At 48.1% G+C, this 17,034-nt stretch overlaps 2 protein-coding genes across 2 annotated transcripts in view; one reads left to right on the top strand and one right to left on the bottom strand.

The window, feature by feature from the left end:
* Window positions 1-7,148, bottom strand: part of LOC144174565 (vascular endothelial growth factor receptor 1-like) — a 111,207-nt gene extending 104,059 nt beyond the window's left edge. The window contains exon 1 of the mRNA XM_077703337.1: window positions 6,909-7,148. Within this exon, the coding sequence (XP_077559463.1) occupies window positions 6,909-6,990 (82 nt within the window). The 5' untranslated portion in view covers window positions 6,991-7,148. The remainder of the gene's footprint in view (window positions 1-6,908) is intronic.
* Window positions 7,149-7,387: 239 nt separating this feature from the next.
* Pomp (proteasome maturation protein) lies at window positions 7,388-15,444 on the top strand. Its single transcript, XM_077703335.1, has 6 exons — window positions 7,388-7,504; window positions 8,250-8,344; window positions 11,504-11,564; window positions 11,631-11,732; window positions 13,396-13,489; window positions 15,329-15,444. The coding sequence occupies exons 2-6, from the start codon at window positions 8,250-8,252 to the stop codon at window positions 15,394-15,396; spliced, it is 420 nt and encodes a 139-aa protein (XP_077559461.1). The 5' UTR covers window positions 7,388-7,504; the 3' UTR covers window positions 15,397-15,444.
* The last annotated feature ends 1,590 nt before the right edge of the window (window positions 15,445-17,034 follow it).

Below are 17,034 nucleotides of genomic sequence, written 5' to 3'. Positions count from 1 at the left end.
GGGAGCCCCTTCCGCCTGGTGCTCACTCGGGACCGGCGTCGGCGTGTGGACGCCTTGAGAACGGTGTCCAGGGCCCCGTTCATGAGCAGCCCGAGAAAATTGACGCCGAAGAAAGTGCGCAGAGCCGGGTGGATGGAGAAGAACAGCATGCGGGAGAGCGGGCCTCCAAACCAGACGGCAAAGTGTACCCGCACCTCCAGCATGGACAGAAGCTTCGGGCACTTGGCCAGCGGCCCCGTCTCCGTGGCGGCCACGGAGTTCGTCCGCTTCTTTTATCATCAGCAGCGCCAGATTGTGCTTCCATCCTGGAGGAGGAAGGTCACGGTTCTTGAGGTCTTCTTTGTTCTCACTGGCAAGATGGTCGCTGGCCATCTATAGCTGCGACCAAAGTCGCAAAAGCCACGGAGAACGGCAGGGTCGCGAAGGACTTGCCGTTTCCGAGAAAGCGATGGAGACGCCGGAGAGACTTGAACACTGGCGAGGCGTCCAAAGATAGGCCTGGGAGCAGCAGCACGAGAGACCCCGCGGCGAATGCGTCTGGAAAATCGTGGGCCTCCCACGGACCCTGCGGGTACCTCGCAGCATCCCCACTGCCAGATTAGAACAACTTGGTATCCACAACACCGCTCAGGAACTTATTGAGGTCCACCTAATGAATAAATACCCACGCCTAGCATCCTCTTTTGCGGGAGTGATAATGCTCCGACGATTACACATCCACATCCCCATCCTCGCCAATTCTGCTCACCCGGTTCCCCCTCTCATCCGAGACATTCCGTGGTTACCGTGTTGACCGGGACCCGACTGCTCCTGCGCGCGCAGGCAGGAGGGCGCACCCCACCGAAACGAATGCGCGGGCATGGCGAGGGCCGGCCGCGGAACTAATCCTCCTTGTCGAAACAAATACGCAAGTGCCCATACGGGTCCCGGTCAACAGTGCAACCACGCAACAGGCGGAGTATACGGAGTGCTTAAAACCCGCCGCCCAGCATATCATGCACCCCGCAGACCATGTCGCTGAGGGAACAACGCGCACGTTACCTGGGGGGAAAATACCCCATTAAATCCATCCTAGTAGCCATTAATCCAGCACAATAGCTGGCGCCATCCACCATGTGGATGCCGCTTGCTACCGACACCACATGTGAACTGGCGGTCAACAACGCTCCTACCCCCCCCCCCCCCCCCCCCCCCACTCATATCTCTCACCATTCGCACACACTTACCTACTCTAGCTGGTGGACGAAGCGGCGATAGCGCTCAGAGTCCTACCCCAAAAGCCAACTTGCCTCATTTTCAAACTGCTATTGCCCGAAGGCACATATCAGCCAAAGCACTCAAAATTCTTCAGCGCAAGACCCTCAAAACGCCTCCAGTCGCCAGGGCTCTCGGCACTGCTCGTCGTAGTCGGCGCTAGACAGTGCCTCACTCCACTGCTCCCCTGTTAGAGGTGTGTTTGTGAATTTTGTGGTACCCTGCTGCCGTATGGTGGGGGGTGGCTTGGCTACTTGGTTGCACTTGGGGCGCAGCTTGGGGTTGGATAAAGTTTGTGTAGTCAGGAGAAGTGAGGGAAGGTGTTCGTTTGGATTGAGCGGAGTGCTGCTTGATCCTGTCCTTCAACTTGGGATGAGCAGGTACGAATTTAATTCGGGCTGCTTTGAAGTAGCTTAGAATTTCAGAATATATTTCCCTAACAGGAACATCATACTCTGCTTGGGGGCTGTCAGCTAGGGGAAGGCGCGAGTCCAGGCCTGTTGAGTGCCCTCTAGAGTTTCATGGCCAGGGGCCCATATGATCTGACTGCCCCGGCAGGCCCTTCTGTTACCCCTAAACACGGAGCGCAATCCAGTCGTGCCTCCTCCGCCACAAATACCCCCAGCCACCCTTCACTTTCTACAACGAAAGGACGTAGCTTGTGACGCCTTTTTCAAACTAACAGTTTCCGTGTCGCAAACACGTTCATCGCATATACCCTGATCAGTATCTATCACCCCTATGCCCCCTATGCGGAGATGACGACACCATCCGACACACAATGTGGACGTGCCCCCGAACCCTCTTACCCCCAATCCCCTCTGTTTATCAATGGGAGGCGGCGCTGGGCTGCTCTGACCCCCGGGTGCAAAAGGCACTGGTGGAACGTGCTGCCGAAGTCACTGCTCGGCTGCACCCACTCGTCACCGCCCACCCCTGAATTGCATACTGTAAATAAAGTTCATTCCTACTCCTCCTACACGCGCAAGTGCTCGCTGCGTGCATGCACGCACACCCTTTGTTTCCTTCGTCGTTGCAGTACTCACCGGAATGGCGTGGCCTCTAGGCGGGAGGCTTAAACTTGACGAACAACAATAAACGGCCCCCGGCTGTATATTTCTTTTTTTTTTATCCTTTATTGCTTTCCCCATTTCGTCATCCTGTGGTGATGCGCCATCGTATTTGTATTACTGTTTCCGTGACCGCGATTTCGTCTGATGATGACGCTACTCCTCGCTCGAAGCAAAGGTGAACTTGACACGTTATTCCCTTCTTCCGAGTGTTTAGAGTGCATTCTGTCCCCGACCCACGTCCATGTTAATACGATTGTTTTCTAGAATTATGCTGATGACTGGTAAGCACAAGGTCCCGGGTTCGATTCCCAGCCGGGGCGACCACTTTTCTGGTGGAGGCGCCAAGCAAAAACGCCCGTGTGTACGAGAAATTAATCCGGAGCCCTTCACTACGGCGCGCCTCATCGCCTGCGTTACGTCAGCGCGTTAAAGCCTACAATCAATCAATCAATCAATCAGTTATGATGATGACACTATGGCTGCTTCATCTGCGTGTGAAATATTTTGGCGTGTCTCGTAGGACAGATTATAGCTTCTCAGCACGGAGTTTTGAGATTAGTCTGCGGTGACCAATGAGGACGAAGAAGGGAAAGCGAATAAGAGGCGAAACACGCAGTAAGAGAGAGAGAGACTGTGCGCCTGTGTTGGGGGAAGCGAGTTGAGGAATGGTGTAAGATGAAGTGGGCTCTAGAACTGAGAAGGTCTTGGACTTGACTCGAGTCATCCAGGGGGGGTGGAGGTCGACGAGTCTTTTATAGGGGAGCAGGCCCGTCGTTCTAAAATGCTCGAACAAGACCGCTTGCGAGCCCGAGCAGCGCGATTAGATGAAAGGTGGGAGTGCTTGCGCAATGGGAATAAAGACGTCTTAAATAAGTATTCCAAGAAGAAGCCACAATGCTTTCGTTTTCAAAGCACGTAATCAGTCTCAAAGGCCCCGAGGAATTTTTCGCTGCCGCCGTGTATCCGCGTCAGTGAACGCGTGTTGTTAGACCAAGTGCACAAAAATCCCCAAAAGCCAGCGTGCCGCTGCACAGTATGTGATGAGAAGAGGGACTTCGGCTTATCATAAATCATGAACTTCCTCGGTGTTCGCTTAAGGGTGCGTTGTTCTCAGGTGTGCTGGAGTTAGACACGTTTGTAAGTATAGATTAAGTTGATTCTGGGGTTTAACGCGCCGAATCTACACCCGGGCTACGACGCGTGCCATGGCGGAAGTCCCCGGGTTAATTTTGACCGCCTGTGGATCTTTAAGATGCGCACTGAAAACCCAACACACGGGCGTTTTCGCTTTTTCGCCTCCATCAGAAGAACAGCCACCGCAACCGGGATCGAACCAGCATCCTTGAGCACAGCAGCACAACGCCTTAGCCACTGAGCCACCGCGGCGGGTAAATAGATGAAGTTGAAACGGCCAGGCAGGCATATTATTTGAGTTCTCCACATTCATTTATTTTTTGTTTCGGAGCTGCACATGTCCTGAACCTTCCTCTATGTCATTAGTTGTGACGTCCTGTAGAGATTGAGGGATAGCCGCCGAGTTGCAATCAAATTTCCCATCGTGAGGCCACCCAATACATCCTCTCCCTCATCTCATCGGTTCGACAAAGATGCACACAGTCCGAGAGAGGCCTCGATCATTGCCATAAAGAATATAAAATAGGAAAGAAAAATGTCCGAGCTGCATACCGTGTAGAAATGCGCTGTTAACGCCGATCACTGGAACGACTTCAGGCGAACAGTCGTCGAACATTTCAAGTCCTTGGGAGATTCGTATCATCAGCCTTGCGTCACAAAGGTACTTACGAGATCGGAGCATCCGAACGGGCTCCGCGAAGACCGCAGCATGGCTATTCAAGGTGGGCCTCGTGCGATCGCCTGTGTTCGTCATGTGCAGTGATAGCGGATGTGTTGCCCAGGGCATGATGTCGAGCGGACTGCAATGCTCTCAGCGATTCGAAAATCGGCAGCCCCACACAACACCCTGAACCACATCGTCATCCCGAGGGGTCATTGGATGCTGCGCAAAGACGTGTCGCGCCTTCCACTAAGCTTTCTTCAGGAGGCGGAACTGGCAAACTCGCGGTGAAAGGACCCTAACATAGACTAATTAGGAAGAGCTTGGGCGGATCAATTGCCGGCATATCCAGCCAGGCTAACCCCACCTGATCCCTAAGAACCACTGCCACCACCACCACGCATACACGTTACTGTGGTAATATATAAGCTACACGAGCTCAGAATCAATAGAGAGCCCTACGATAACGAATCAATAGAGAGCCCTACGATAACGACGTGTTTGACAACCTCGGCGAGACATTTTTACGGGCAGTCCCTGGTCTGCACCGATTGTAAATATACGATGACCGCATGTCATTTGCTGATCCGTTGGGTAATGATTGAGCTAACTTATATAAATGACACCAGAGCCACTAGGGAGGATGACTCGTCAGTGCATTAATGTGGGCGAGTTGGTTGGTGTAACAGTGAGACATACTAAAAGAGCCCTGCGATAGAAGGATGGAGGATGACTCGTAAGCGATAAGAAAAACCGCATGAAACACCCTTTTTGTTATCTTCCACGTCCTTTTCTCGATTATCTCATATTTTGAATTCCTGACAATCACAGGTGTTTATAAATGAGTATTTTTTTTTCTTTTGAATTGCAAGAACAGGAAAGTTAAGTCACAACAAGGATTTGTTTTGGGCTCATGCGTCAGATTTGGCGGGCTTTGAATACACAAAAAACAAAAAGGGACACAGCACTGCAACTAAGGAAATACGAAGCCAGATTCTGTTGATTAGACATTTTTGGTCTCAAGTTTCAACTGTGGAATTGAAGCTAGCCATTGTTTAAGGCTAGCAGTTTTTTTTTTTTTATTATTAAGCGCCCTAAACATGGCCCTAAACCATGCAAGCGATTTGAGACATCAGTCGCCAAAGTTGACCTTCGCTACTAGCTCAGTGTTTCGTAGCAGCCCGCGACGGGAAGTTGTCGTCCTCGAAACAACAGGTGCTCAAATGGAAATGAAAACTGGAGAGAGGGAAAGAAGGGGAGCTCAGGGTCGACTGAAACTGCGTGAGGATAAAGTCAAGTTCCAATGACTTCGAGTGAAGAGGGGGCGAGTAGCGATCCAAAAGTTCCGTAACGTTCCACGTTTCAGGAGGTTTGCCGGAATGCTCGATCCTCATTGGTTGAGGGAGAGGAGGCGAACCTCCCCAGGCTGAAAAAAACTCGTGTTCGGCGACGTCAGCCACATCGTCGCACTGCTGCGTGACAACATCCGAAACAAGCCCTGCGGAGCAAAACACGTACGAAGCTAAACTATCCAAGCAGCAACAAGCCGCAGCACGCACAGCGTTAGTACTGTTCATGACTCAGTCGCCATTGCTCAACAATCTGCGTATTCGCACATAAAAGAGGACACAGACCAGCGCTCAAAATGCTTGGGCTGTCCGCCCTTTCTTGTACATTAATTTTTTATGCTTTATAATAATGACGACTAGCTTAAATCTCACATTTTGAGCTTAATGCCCTGAAGCCTAGGCCTGGGAATAAAATTTTAAGTAATTTTGTTTCACTTGCTTTTTCAAATGCAGTATTTGACATATTCTCCGGCGTTAGTCGTCATTATTGCGTAACTGAGCTTGTTTTGCTTTAATATTTTTAATCATTCCTTGAAACACCAGTATAAAAGTCGTTCGTACCAACGCGTCATTAAAGCTTGTAGAAGCACAATGCCATTTTTTGAATAATTAGGGCGGAGTGAGGTTACTCGGTAACAGGCTAACTGCATACAGCCCTGCCCACTGACAAGTCTTAAAATCATAGAGTTAATCGGCAGCCGAAAAACTAGAATTGCGGATAAATATGGCTGTAATAACTGGAGCAAATTCAAAAAGAGCTTAAAATGACATATGCTAATGGGGTTAGTATGTGACCGAAAACCGCATCTGCCTTCCGCCGCTAGACAAAATAATTCGAATCGAAAACCGGGGATCGGTGTCGAAATGGTATCGTTTTAAATATTTCAAGTTGTATTAGTGGCGAAGAAAAATGGTGGATGCGGAAATATTCCTGTTGATAACGTACTTTATTGTGCTGTTTCAGTTTATTGCAAAGCTGTATTTATCGCTAAACAGGGGCTGCTGGAGCGGAATTGCCGCTATAACTGCCTGGAAGCTAATTGGAAGTTCAGATAAGGCCCCCCGGCAAATGACCTGTATGAGTGAAATTGAGTGCGATAAACAGTACAGATTTTAGCAGTGCTACATAAAATTGTCCAACCGGGGTGCAAAATGAGAGTCAAATCAAGTGAACACGAAAAAAAAAAGGAAATGCGACAAACATAATTTTTTGAATTACTTTTTATGTGCTTCTCACCGAGTTCTTTGGTGCTCCAGCTAATTTCTAAAATTTACTTATACCTACCGTCTAGAGTATACCCGACGCAAAAACGTAATGTAAAAACGCAGAAAAATATTTTGAGTTTGCATTTCACCGCTTTTGATCTGCGCTTCTGATGGCTGAAGGAACAGACAAACAATAAAGGAAGCACGAGTAAGGAAGATGAGATTACTCACGATCCGTGACTTGTGATGTCCGGCAGAGCAAGCACAGTTGTACGAAAATCCACGTTTGCGCTGTGACTGTACATGATGTCATCCTAAAGAAATGGGACGCTGGCGATTACGGGCGAATACAAACGCTGATTGCGCACTACGGCTTTGTCGCACCGCCAGACACCGCATCACACATCACTCCCCCGTACGCGTAGGGCGCGGACCGCGCGGGCGGAGAACTGTTTTTCAAACGCGGCCGGGATGCAGTAGGGGAGCGCTCGCGCTGCCCACGTGGTAGCGGCACTGATTAAACAGAGCGCGCACACTACAAACAAAACAGAGGACACCGACGACTCGTCGTTTGGGCCCATATACCTGATAAGCTTTAAACGGTCGTCTGTAAAACAAAAATAAGCTTTACGAATAAAATCTGACCGGAGTCGCGAAAAGATTCCAGAGAAGCGAAAATTCAAGGCGTGAAACCGACAGAAACAAATCAACCGAAACCGAAACTGTGCCTAGATGGCGCTTTAAAGATCACGTGACCTTTAACATTTTTGTTGTTTTTTTTTGTTGCCGGCCATTTTGTCCGAAAGGTGCTTGTTCACGGCTCGCAGGTGAGATGTTTATGGGCATTTTTGCTGCCGTTTAAAAACAATGTGCTGCATTTTGTTTGTATAAAAGCCTCCTGTGTAGCGTTATACACTCGGTGGTGGTTATGGAGCACTAGGCGTGTCGATTCCGGGCCAGTAATCCTTTGAGTGATCCTGTGCTTGCCGGACCCGCATTCGCATTGTCATGCGACTCTTTAAACGTTACCTCTCATTTTGTTGCTTTAATACCGTCAAAACTGGCACCAGCTGGAGGAGGCAAGTGACAATCTAAGGTGTTCATACGCAGAATTTCATCCGTATAAAAAATTACAGAAAAAAGTAGTGTTCGTAGTTCAGTTCCGTGATGCAGGGTCAATCGAAGCTAATGTTTCTGTTGCTGTACGTTTAATCCTGTTAGCCTGGGTTAGTTTAGGCTATACCAGGTTTAAGGGGGACTGCCGGTGCCTCAAATTCAAAGCTCAAACGCAGTGGCCAGTATTCAAGTACGGGCTTGTACTTACTTCCTTCCCTAGGCAACGATGCCGAAAAGCGCTTTAAGGGAGATGCTTTTCAGTACACGACAATAATGAAATTGGGCCACCCTGCTTTTGGAGTGCCGTCTAATGTTACTACAGAGACACACACCCTGAAGCAGTCAAACCAACAGCCAGTAGTACGTTTGACACTTCACGTTGGTTGACGAATACTGGATGCAAGAGTCTGGCCGTGTGCTGTAATTTATCGCGCATTCATTTTTCAATTACTTTAGATGGATCTCCCAACACTGAGACCTACGACCTCCGAGAAAAAGCCGGCTTCACTGGAGCATGGCGCCTACGGTGTCCACGATATGATGTCTCATGGGTGAGTTACTAGTGGTAAACCGAAAATTAAGTCTGTTTGGTAAACTACGTAGGCCTAGATTGTAGCTGAGGTCGTAGTATGGCTACACAGAGATAGAGCGAAACGACTTTGTTTGATGCCTGAAATGGGCTGGCCTTAACCATCAGCCAGGATTTCTTGTATCCTTGCAGTGGCCATAAGAAGCGTGTTGCCTATTCAACGTGCAATGCTTGATGTTGATATTCGTCATGTCATGAAGCTGGTGCCACGGCCATCCCACCACACTGTTCATATTGACACATCACTATTTGGCCCTTCATGTGCAACTGGGCTCCTCTGTAGAGCGCCATTTAACCTGCAGAAAGGTAATCGTAGTCAAAACGTTCAATTGTGGTATGGCAGTCCTTTGGGTGTAGCAACTGCAACAAGCTGCTATCACATGTGGAAAGATGCCACATTTTCCCTTGCGTCAAAAAAACAAAACTTGAAAATTGTCTTCTCAGAAAAATGCACAAGTGGGCATGTGCAGCCACTCCATTCCAGCCTTTCTTATACCTGTAGCGATCCACCACCAACCGCATACAGGGCACGTTGATCTGAGCATGTTGTCGGGGGCCAATTTGTAATGCAAGTACAGTCGAGCCCACTTATAACGGTTGCAGCGATAACGAACGCTTGGTTACAATGAACGAACGCGTCCCATCAACATTGAGGCAGATATAATAAGCTGGCACGGAGATGCAATTCATGTACACCGAACAATCAACCATCACCTGATTGTGCCTGGTGTTGGCAGTCACCACTTTATCGGCTTTCCACGAACGCGAAGCATCAAATAAACTATGGGGGATCACCCTTTTCCTACAGAACTGATTGCAACGAGCAAAAGAAAACCAGAGGGAAGGAAAATGTAAACAAAAAATGACGTCGTCGTTGTGAGTTTTATGCATGTTGTCCCCACCCAACTTTGTCTGCATGCAACCGGAGGGAGTACACGATGGAAGAGAGGGAAGTGAAATAGGGGACAAAATAGAGGAGACGAGGGCGAACTTGCAGAAAGTTAGCATTGACACCGTGCCAACACTTGTGAGGCACATGCATTTCTTTGGTCCAGGCTGTCTGCGGGTGGACAAATTGGCGGAACAGATTTTGTGGGGCCACAAAATTAGCTACGCATGAATTCCAGTAGTCCTCGTTCATGCTCACTGCCGCTTTCCTCTCCAGTTCGGCCGATAGAAAAGTGAAAAAAACAAGCAAGCAATGTGAAACGCGTGCCATGAAGCCAAAACCCGTCAAGTGCCACTGAGGCGTCATCGGTTGTTCTCTTGAGGCATTGTGAATAATGATCTTATGCAGGAAGCACAAAAAAGCGACCTGTTTAAAGGCCAACTGCACTCAAAATTTCGACCTCTTGACAACACTGTTTCCGAATTGTCTGCTGAAAAAGAAAGCGAGATGCCAAATACAACAGCTGAAATATGTGCACGGACGCCAGAAGCAGTCAGCAGAAATCGGCTATTTTGAAACCGAAATCGAGGAGGCCATTAAAATGACGTTGCAGCCGTCCAGCGAGCGGCCCGACGGTCAGCAGCTTGGGAGCAAGTCTGCGCACAAGCTCTACGCGCGCACGGGGCAGCACATGGATGAAGCGTTTGCAGCAGAGCTCGGCCAGCTCTCCAGCTGCACGGCTGGCCAGAGGAAGAAGTCCCCGTCGGCTGGAGCTTCACAGGCGCGTCATGGCTGTTTACGCGATCCGCCGGCAGGTGCAGTGTGGTCTTTGGCGGAGCTTTTGTAAACACTTCTGACTGATTAACGAGGCATTTCATGGGGCTACCACCCGTGTTTCAGCTGATTTGGTGGTACTTACTACACATTAAAAGTAAATTTGGTTGATGTGAAATTTGAGTGCAGTTGGCCTTTAAGAAGTACAATCTGTCCAAGTTTACACCTTTTAAAGACGGAGAGAAGATCCTGGGTTCCAAGATCAATGCTGATGCGTCGACCAGGAAGAGCAGCGGCCCTAATGACAATTATAGAACATTTATGCATATATATTGAGCTATCTTCCACTCGTCTAGCTTCTTTCTGGGTTGGGAGTTCCATTACGGCAGACGAGCGGCAACCTTGCTTCGTGGCTGCAGCCAGCGCCCTCTTATTGCTACGTGCCGTCCAGGCGATGTCCGTGGCTGCATCAGTGCACTTGCTTTCACACGTATTCACGTGCCACGTTTTCACGCACAGAAAATGCTTGTTACACTTATAACGAACTTGGATATAACGGACAAATTCAGACCCGCCGCAGTGGCTCAGTGGCTAAGGCGTTGCGCTGCTGAGCACGAGGTCGCGGGTTCGAATCCCGGCCGCGGCGGCCGCTTTTCTGATGGAGGTGAAAAGCAAAAACGCCCGTGTGTACGAGATTTCGGCGCACGATAAAGATCCCCAGGTGGTCAAAATTAATCCGGAGCCCTCCACTACGGCGCGCCTCATCACCTGCGTTGCGTCGGCGCGTTAAACCCTACAATCAATCAAATCAACGGACAAATTCAGCGTGATGTTCAATTCATGTAAGGGGGCTCAACTGTATGTGTTTTTGCGGCTTGTGATGATTGTCATGGCCATACAGTAGCCGACCGATTTTTCGGACCTGGAGGGGAACCAAAAGTAGTCCGAATAAAGAGAAGTCCGAAAAATCCGTGAGCCATTACTCCTACGAGACAACTGGCGGTTTCTCGGGAAAGTCCGAAATATCCAGCAAGTCTGTTTTTTCGGACTCTGAAAAAAACGGTCGGCTGCTGTATGCAGTTTCCGTAGAGAAGTGCTTCACTGTGTGAGATGGTCGCTTGCTGCTAGCACTACCTGGTTGTGCCATAGGCATGCTGCAGCCAGGACGTTCAGTGAAACACTGTTGAGAAAGTTGATGTATACTTGTTCAAAAAAATTTGAAGTGTGATAAACACGGTGACAGAGAAGAGGCCTGTCGGGATGAATGTTTGTGTCGTCCGTCGCAGGCCTGCTGCTGGCGTGGTTTCTGCGTAGGTAGCGACTTCTTGACGAGCTTGCAAAATGACGCTACACAAAATAGGGGAGGGCGGGTTAGGTAGACGAGAAGGTAGAGTTATTTGGTGCTGCAGCATTGGTCATGTTTGAGACACGCTAAACATAATCCTATTGTGTCGGCAGGTTTCCAAGCGTGAAGAACAGTCTGGCAGCCTGTCACCCCTTGGAGGAATCGGAGAGAAACGTGAGCTTCACTTGTCTATTCATGAGGTGCTGTTGTTAACAGGAATGCCTCTGCTTTTCATTCTAGTACGAGGAAAATTCGAGGAAAATGCAGTTGGCTCTCACTCGGTCCATTCAAGGGCTTCATGCTCCCCTGAAGCTGATGGTGGAAAGAAAGGCAGCCCTGAAGGTACGCTTTGTGTAAGAGGACGTGCTTTAGGGCAAGTATTGGCCTGCTCTACGAGTGCTTACTAAGTAACATTACACGTATCAAGAAAGCTGGGTCCGGTTTTGGCTTGAGTTATCTCAACTGATTATGTCAAAATTTGTATGTTGCAAGTTTCCTCTGCTGTTTATGTTCCCATGTTAGTTATTCATCCTAGGAGTCTTAGGTTAAATGATTGTTTGGTCTGCTTGGTTTATCAGGCCTGGGCGAGGCTAGCTATCCTGAGGACAAATTCCTGTGTGTCTAGATATGCGCACGGTAAAACCAGCAGGTAGTCCAAATTATTCTGTAGTGCCCCTCATAGCTTGGGAGTGAGTACCTTTGGAGCGTAAAACCCCAACGTGAACTTTTTTGAGAATAAACCTTTTGTCATGTGTGTTTTACATTAAATAAAGGGACTTCGACATGTACGAGGGTCATTTGTTAAATTCCGTAAATTTATACGGGATAACGCCACGACCTTTGCAGTAATATCATGGCTAGCAAGTATTGCTCAGGTTAGATCTTATCAATAAGCGTTTTGTTATTTTCATCGTCCGGCATATTTGATGCAAACATGTCAGCTCGTCTCAAAATAATAAAGAGAAAGTTCCGTGCAGTGACAACCACAACCCCCCCCCCCCTTTTTTTTTTTTAAAGTTGACGGAGAGTGTGCTCTACCACTGAAGACTTTATTTTTAGATGGATGAATTTAAATGCAGCTGGATGTCATACTCAAAACACCCCACTGCAGTCACTACTCTGCATATCATGGGATTGTTGTGCAGGACTGCTAAGTAACAAATTATAAGATCCTGCGCAAAGAATCGCACAATAAAAAGCTTGCTGCGTGGTGGGTGGTGCGATTGTTGACTGTGGACCTGAAGGGCATGTGGAAGGATGTTCCCATGCAGCATCTGGCAATGCTGAATCGCTGTGCGCAGGAATTATTGCATTGAGTTATGACGTTGGTCAAAAGATGGGTTTGCCACCACACTTCTGAGTCGAAGCAGTAAAAGCAGTGGACAGTGCTAGGTGAAAGCGCTACGAAGTTAAGATCATTATGTTGGCTAGGAAGCTGATAGCAGCAGTTTCTTGGGACAGCGATGAAATAATCCATGAAATGAAATAATGTTTTGCAATGTTGCGGGACTGCTCGAAAGCAGAGCTGGAGGGTGGGGAAGGGCTAGACAGGTCAAAAGCACTGCATCGCGTCCAACAAATCAACCTTTGCAATGACGAGGTTGTATGAATTTGGCAATCGACTGCTTCAGCATAACCCATGTGTGGATTTAGCCTAGTCTGATTATTGTTTGCAAACTTGACAACTGCCTTGACAAGAGAAAATTTCCTTCCTGTGAAGGTTTCACCACTGCTGTCATGCATATTTCGCTGTACTTGACAATTCCTACTATTGCGATGGAATTTAAAAATTGGAAGCTCGGTAAACCAAGTTTGTGGCTCTCAACAGAGACTGTATTCAAAAACATAATGCAGTTTTCCCAGAAAGACGTAGGTATTTAATCTGTATTTTTGCCGTAGTTGGCAGGCAACCCTCAGCTATTGCAGAATGCAAATGATACAACTAGGAGTTGTGTTACCCCGTGTCCTGTTGGCTAACAAACAAGAAATCTGCTTGCACATTCAGGTTGGCAGGCTGCCTTTTCTGCCGAGCTCCAACAGCATGCTCGAGACACTGGACGGTCGGGATGAGACCATCACGTTCGAAGACCTCTACAACGGTACGTTGGTTGCATGGCTGCTGTCGTGTCGAATGCTAAAAGACGTTGCGACCCTCCCTTTGTAGACCAAAGCTCTCTCTCACAACAGTGCACGAGAACATTTACTTGAACCAGGAGCTTGTCACTAATTGCTCCCGTCCTTTTCTGAGCATTTGAGGGCTAGTATAGAGAAGAACACCAAACCAACCGGCACACTTCAGGGTGTGCCGTTACTTCGTTTGCATGTTTCAATTCACTTCTTCATGTATGCGTGCAAGGTTGTATGAGTGCTTGATTTAGCCTGCAATCATTTTTTCAGCACATACGAAGGCTGCCACGGGATAGTTACTCTTTATGAGGCAAATGGTTAATGTTTTTTAGTTACAAAAATTGCACCATCATCTACAACCTTATTCCAAGGTTATGTTCTGTTGATTTCACATATTCGTTTGCAAGCCTGTCCGTAAAGTAAAGACCGCTTATAACGTATGTTGCGGGAGTGGCAAAAATCCGCACTATTAACTGTACCGCACTATAACCAAAACATGCGCGACTCCAACCACATCGCAACCTACATCTGAAGTCATCCTATATTTATCATCACTCAAACGGCACAACTTTTATTTTTTATTATTATTATTTTTTTTTTTTTTTTTTTCCACATCAGTTGCTGCAGTGCGGTCTTGCAAACAGCGAGCACGTTTTGAAGGACCATGGCTGCGTTTTTAGTGCCTATGAACATACGCCGTGCGAATGTGATAAGAACACCAGCGGGATTTTTTTTACCCTACCTTGTGGTCACGATGCCGAAGGCGGCTGCTTATCAGCGCGATATATTGGTGGTGGAAATCTTCGGCTTCACGTGACTCGCTATCTGCTGATGTTCGGAAAGGGGAAGGGTGGTGGCTTATCCGCACATCGTTCTAAAGCGTGAACTGCATCGAGCGATTTCTTCTGGCGAAAACCTGCTGTGTACTCCGCAGGCACGGCGACACCGGCGCAGATACATCTGGCGTGGTGTATGCGGCGCGGTAAGAGACGGCACAATGGCGTCTGCACTGGCCGTGAAGCTCCAGCGACCGCTTCTGAGCGATCGCTGAAATGCCACACGATGTGCAAGTGAAAATGCTCATGCAAGAAAAGAGCTCATAATCTGGGTGAAAAGTGGAATAAGAAATGCCATCCACGCTGCGTGCGAAAGCGCCCATCAAAAAGTACCGCGTTGGTAAGCCTAACATCTCTGGCGCCGCCAGCCAGCTGCTCCGAGCGCTTCGGATCTCCCACAATTAGGTGCACACCTCCCCATTGGTGCAAGTCGTCAGGCTCCTCCCACTGCCAAGCGAAGAAGCCGCCGCGGAATCGTGGGAACGAGCGTAAAAAAAAAAAAAAACGCTATCTTCCGGGGTGCGTCAAGCAAGGACTGTTGTGGTTATCACATACGCGAGAACTGCCTATTATTTTGTGTGTGTCGAAGTTAAAGGAGAGCAAGTGGTGCGCACTGCGTCACCCTTCCTTTTTTTTTTTTTCTTTTGCTACCCTAAGACAATGCCCTGGCTGTGCCAGTCGTTCAGCCGACCCACCATAAAACCGCACTATAAACGGTATTGTGCTTTGGCCAACCACATTTTAAGCGGTATGCTTGTGCATTGAGTTCTAGGGAAGGCAAACTGGTAGTCACAAAAACCCACGTTATATCCGGTACCGCACTATGAATGGTTACGTTATAAATGGTCTACGCTGTATTAGCAAATGCTTTCATTGCAAAATAATTTTTTTAAAAATGTGGAATGGGAAGTCTGCAGCTACAACTTTTTTCAGCTATCACTAAATAAAAATGTGCCTTTTCTCTCCTTTCTCCAGAATTCACCGAGTCTGAAGTACTGCGGCCCCCTCTCATGGTTATGCAGAAACACCTGAACCTGCTGTAAGGCCTGCTGAAGAACCTGCTGAAAAATAAAACTTCCTTGCACAAAACATTTTGCCATTTCAAGGAAGCATAATGTGGTCTTTTCTGTTAGCAGATGTTAAGGAATCAAACCTGCCGAATCTTCCAATTATTCAGAAGCTTCACGAATTCTGGGCTCAAGTGTGTTTAGGTCAAAGGGCACCAGGTCTAGACTGCAAATTCTGACCCAGTCGTCTGACTGCTGCGTGTGATCATAAGCCTCCGAACAATGAAGCCTGCTGAGCACAGCAATACTTTGTTACATTTTTGGAAGGAGGGGGGGGGGGGATGGCCCAGTTTGTTATACAAGTAAACAGGGCAGTAACAGTGCACTGCCACAGCGAACATCACCCACTGTCACTTTTCTATTTTCCTACAGTTTGTTCCAGAACTGCAAAGTCTTTCTGTATACTTAAACGGGGATGCAGGCAGGAAGGAAACACGTGGCTGTTGCGCTGCACTTGGCAGCATACCGAAACCTGCTCAACAGCTTGGGTACAGACATTTCATTGCCCATGAGTTTCTTTAGCGTTACACCCCCCGTTGAATACTGTTTCGGAGGCAGTTCTGTTGCCCTCCAGTGTTGGGAACTGTTTCAGACCTGTGTTGGCCATTGTGAAGAACCTGCAGGTACCCTGATCAATGCAATAGCCCCTTGTATTGACAGCTGTCGCTTAGAAAATACCCTTTGTGACAGTTTTCCAACTTGGCTAACATGTAGCAGCTGCTTATTCTGTACAAAAGACGTTTGTAGCCAGATTTTAGCACCTTGGTGTACAACGAGTCCTGTAACAGAACCAAAGGGGAGGGGAAAGCAGCGGTGAAACATGCTTAGTTGGGCTTGGGAATGATCAAAATGGAGAATGTAAAGTATCTTCCAGCAACTGGACGGCTGTCTTGGACGAGAGAACTCCTTCCCAGGAGCTCTTGTGCTGCGGAAAAATGGCAGCTGTGGCTTTTTGCTTATTTATTCTTAGTAAGCAACAGTGACAGCAGCTAAAGTGATAGTATGCAGCTGAAAGAGAGAGAAAAAGGCAGGCAATTGCAAGAACCGGTTGCAATTCTTCATTATTTGCTTGCCTTGGAGCTTCTGCCTTCTCCGGCTTAAATTACATCGTAATTATTAGCGAAAGCTGAAATAGCTCCCCTCCCTTTGCCTTTCCTGTAGCGCAAGTGCACTCGCAGCACTTGCTAAGGCAAGACAGGATGCTGACAATCATAATGGCAATTATCAGCAAGCCCTGTATTAGTTTCCCTCACTAATTCTCTTGCCATTTTCACTGCAGCACAACTTGCTGTGGGAACCAAGGGTGCATCATATTCGAGTATATATGCTATGTACATCTCGCAGCTTTTTATAGCACTGACACTCCCCTTGGTGTCCCCATACTTCAAGCCAAGTAGCAATGCGTGTATCCCTTGGTTGGAGTGGGAAGTGCATCCAACTCCTTTCATGGCCAGCTGTAGCAGTCTTTCTTGTGGGCTCTGTGTCTCGGTGACAGAAAACTATGTCTTGGACCTGGTTATTTTTCGATGTTTTGCACACTTACTTTGGTAGAGCTTCGTAAAAGTTGGGTTGTACACTCAATTTCGTTCCCAGTATTCAGTTCCCAAGTGCAGG

The sequence above is a fragment of the Haemaphysalis longicornis genome, unplaced genomic scaffold (genome assembly GCF_048455015.1).
Source record: "Haemaphysalis longicornis isolate Haplotype H1 unplaced genomic scaffold, Haemaphysalis longicornis Haplotype H1 scaffold_3, whole genome shotgun sequence".
In the NCBI taxonomy this organism is placed as follows: domain Eukaryota; kingdom Metazoa; phylum Arthropoda; class Arachnida; order Ixodida; family Ixodidae; genus Haemaphysalis; species Haemaphysalis longicornis.
This window is presented reverse-complemented; position numbering and strand designations above follow the sequence as displayed.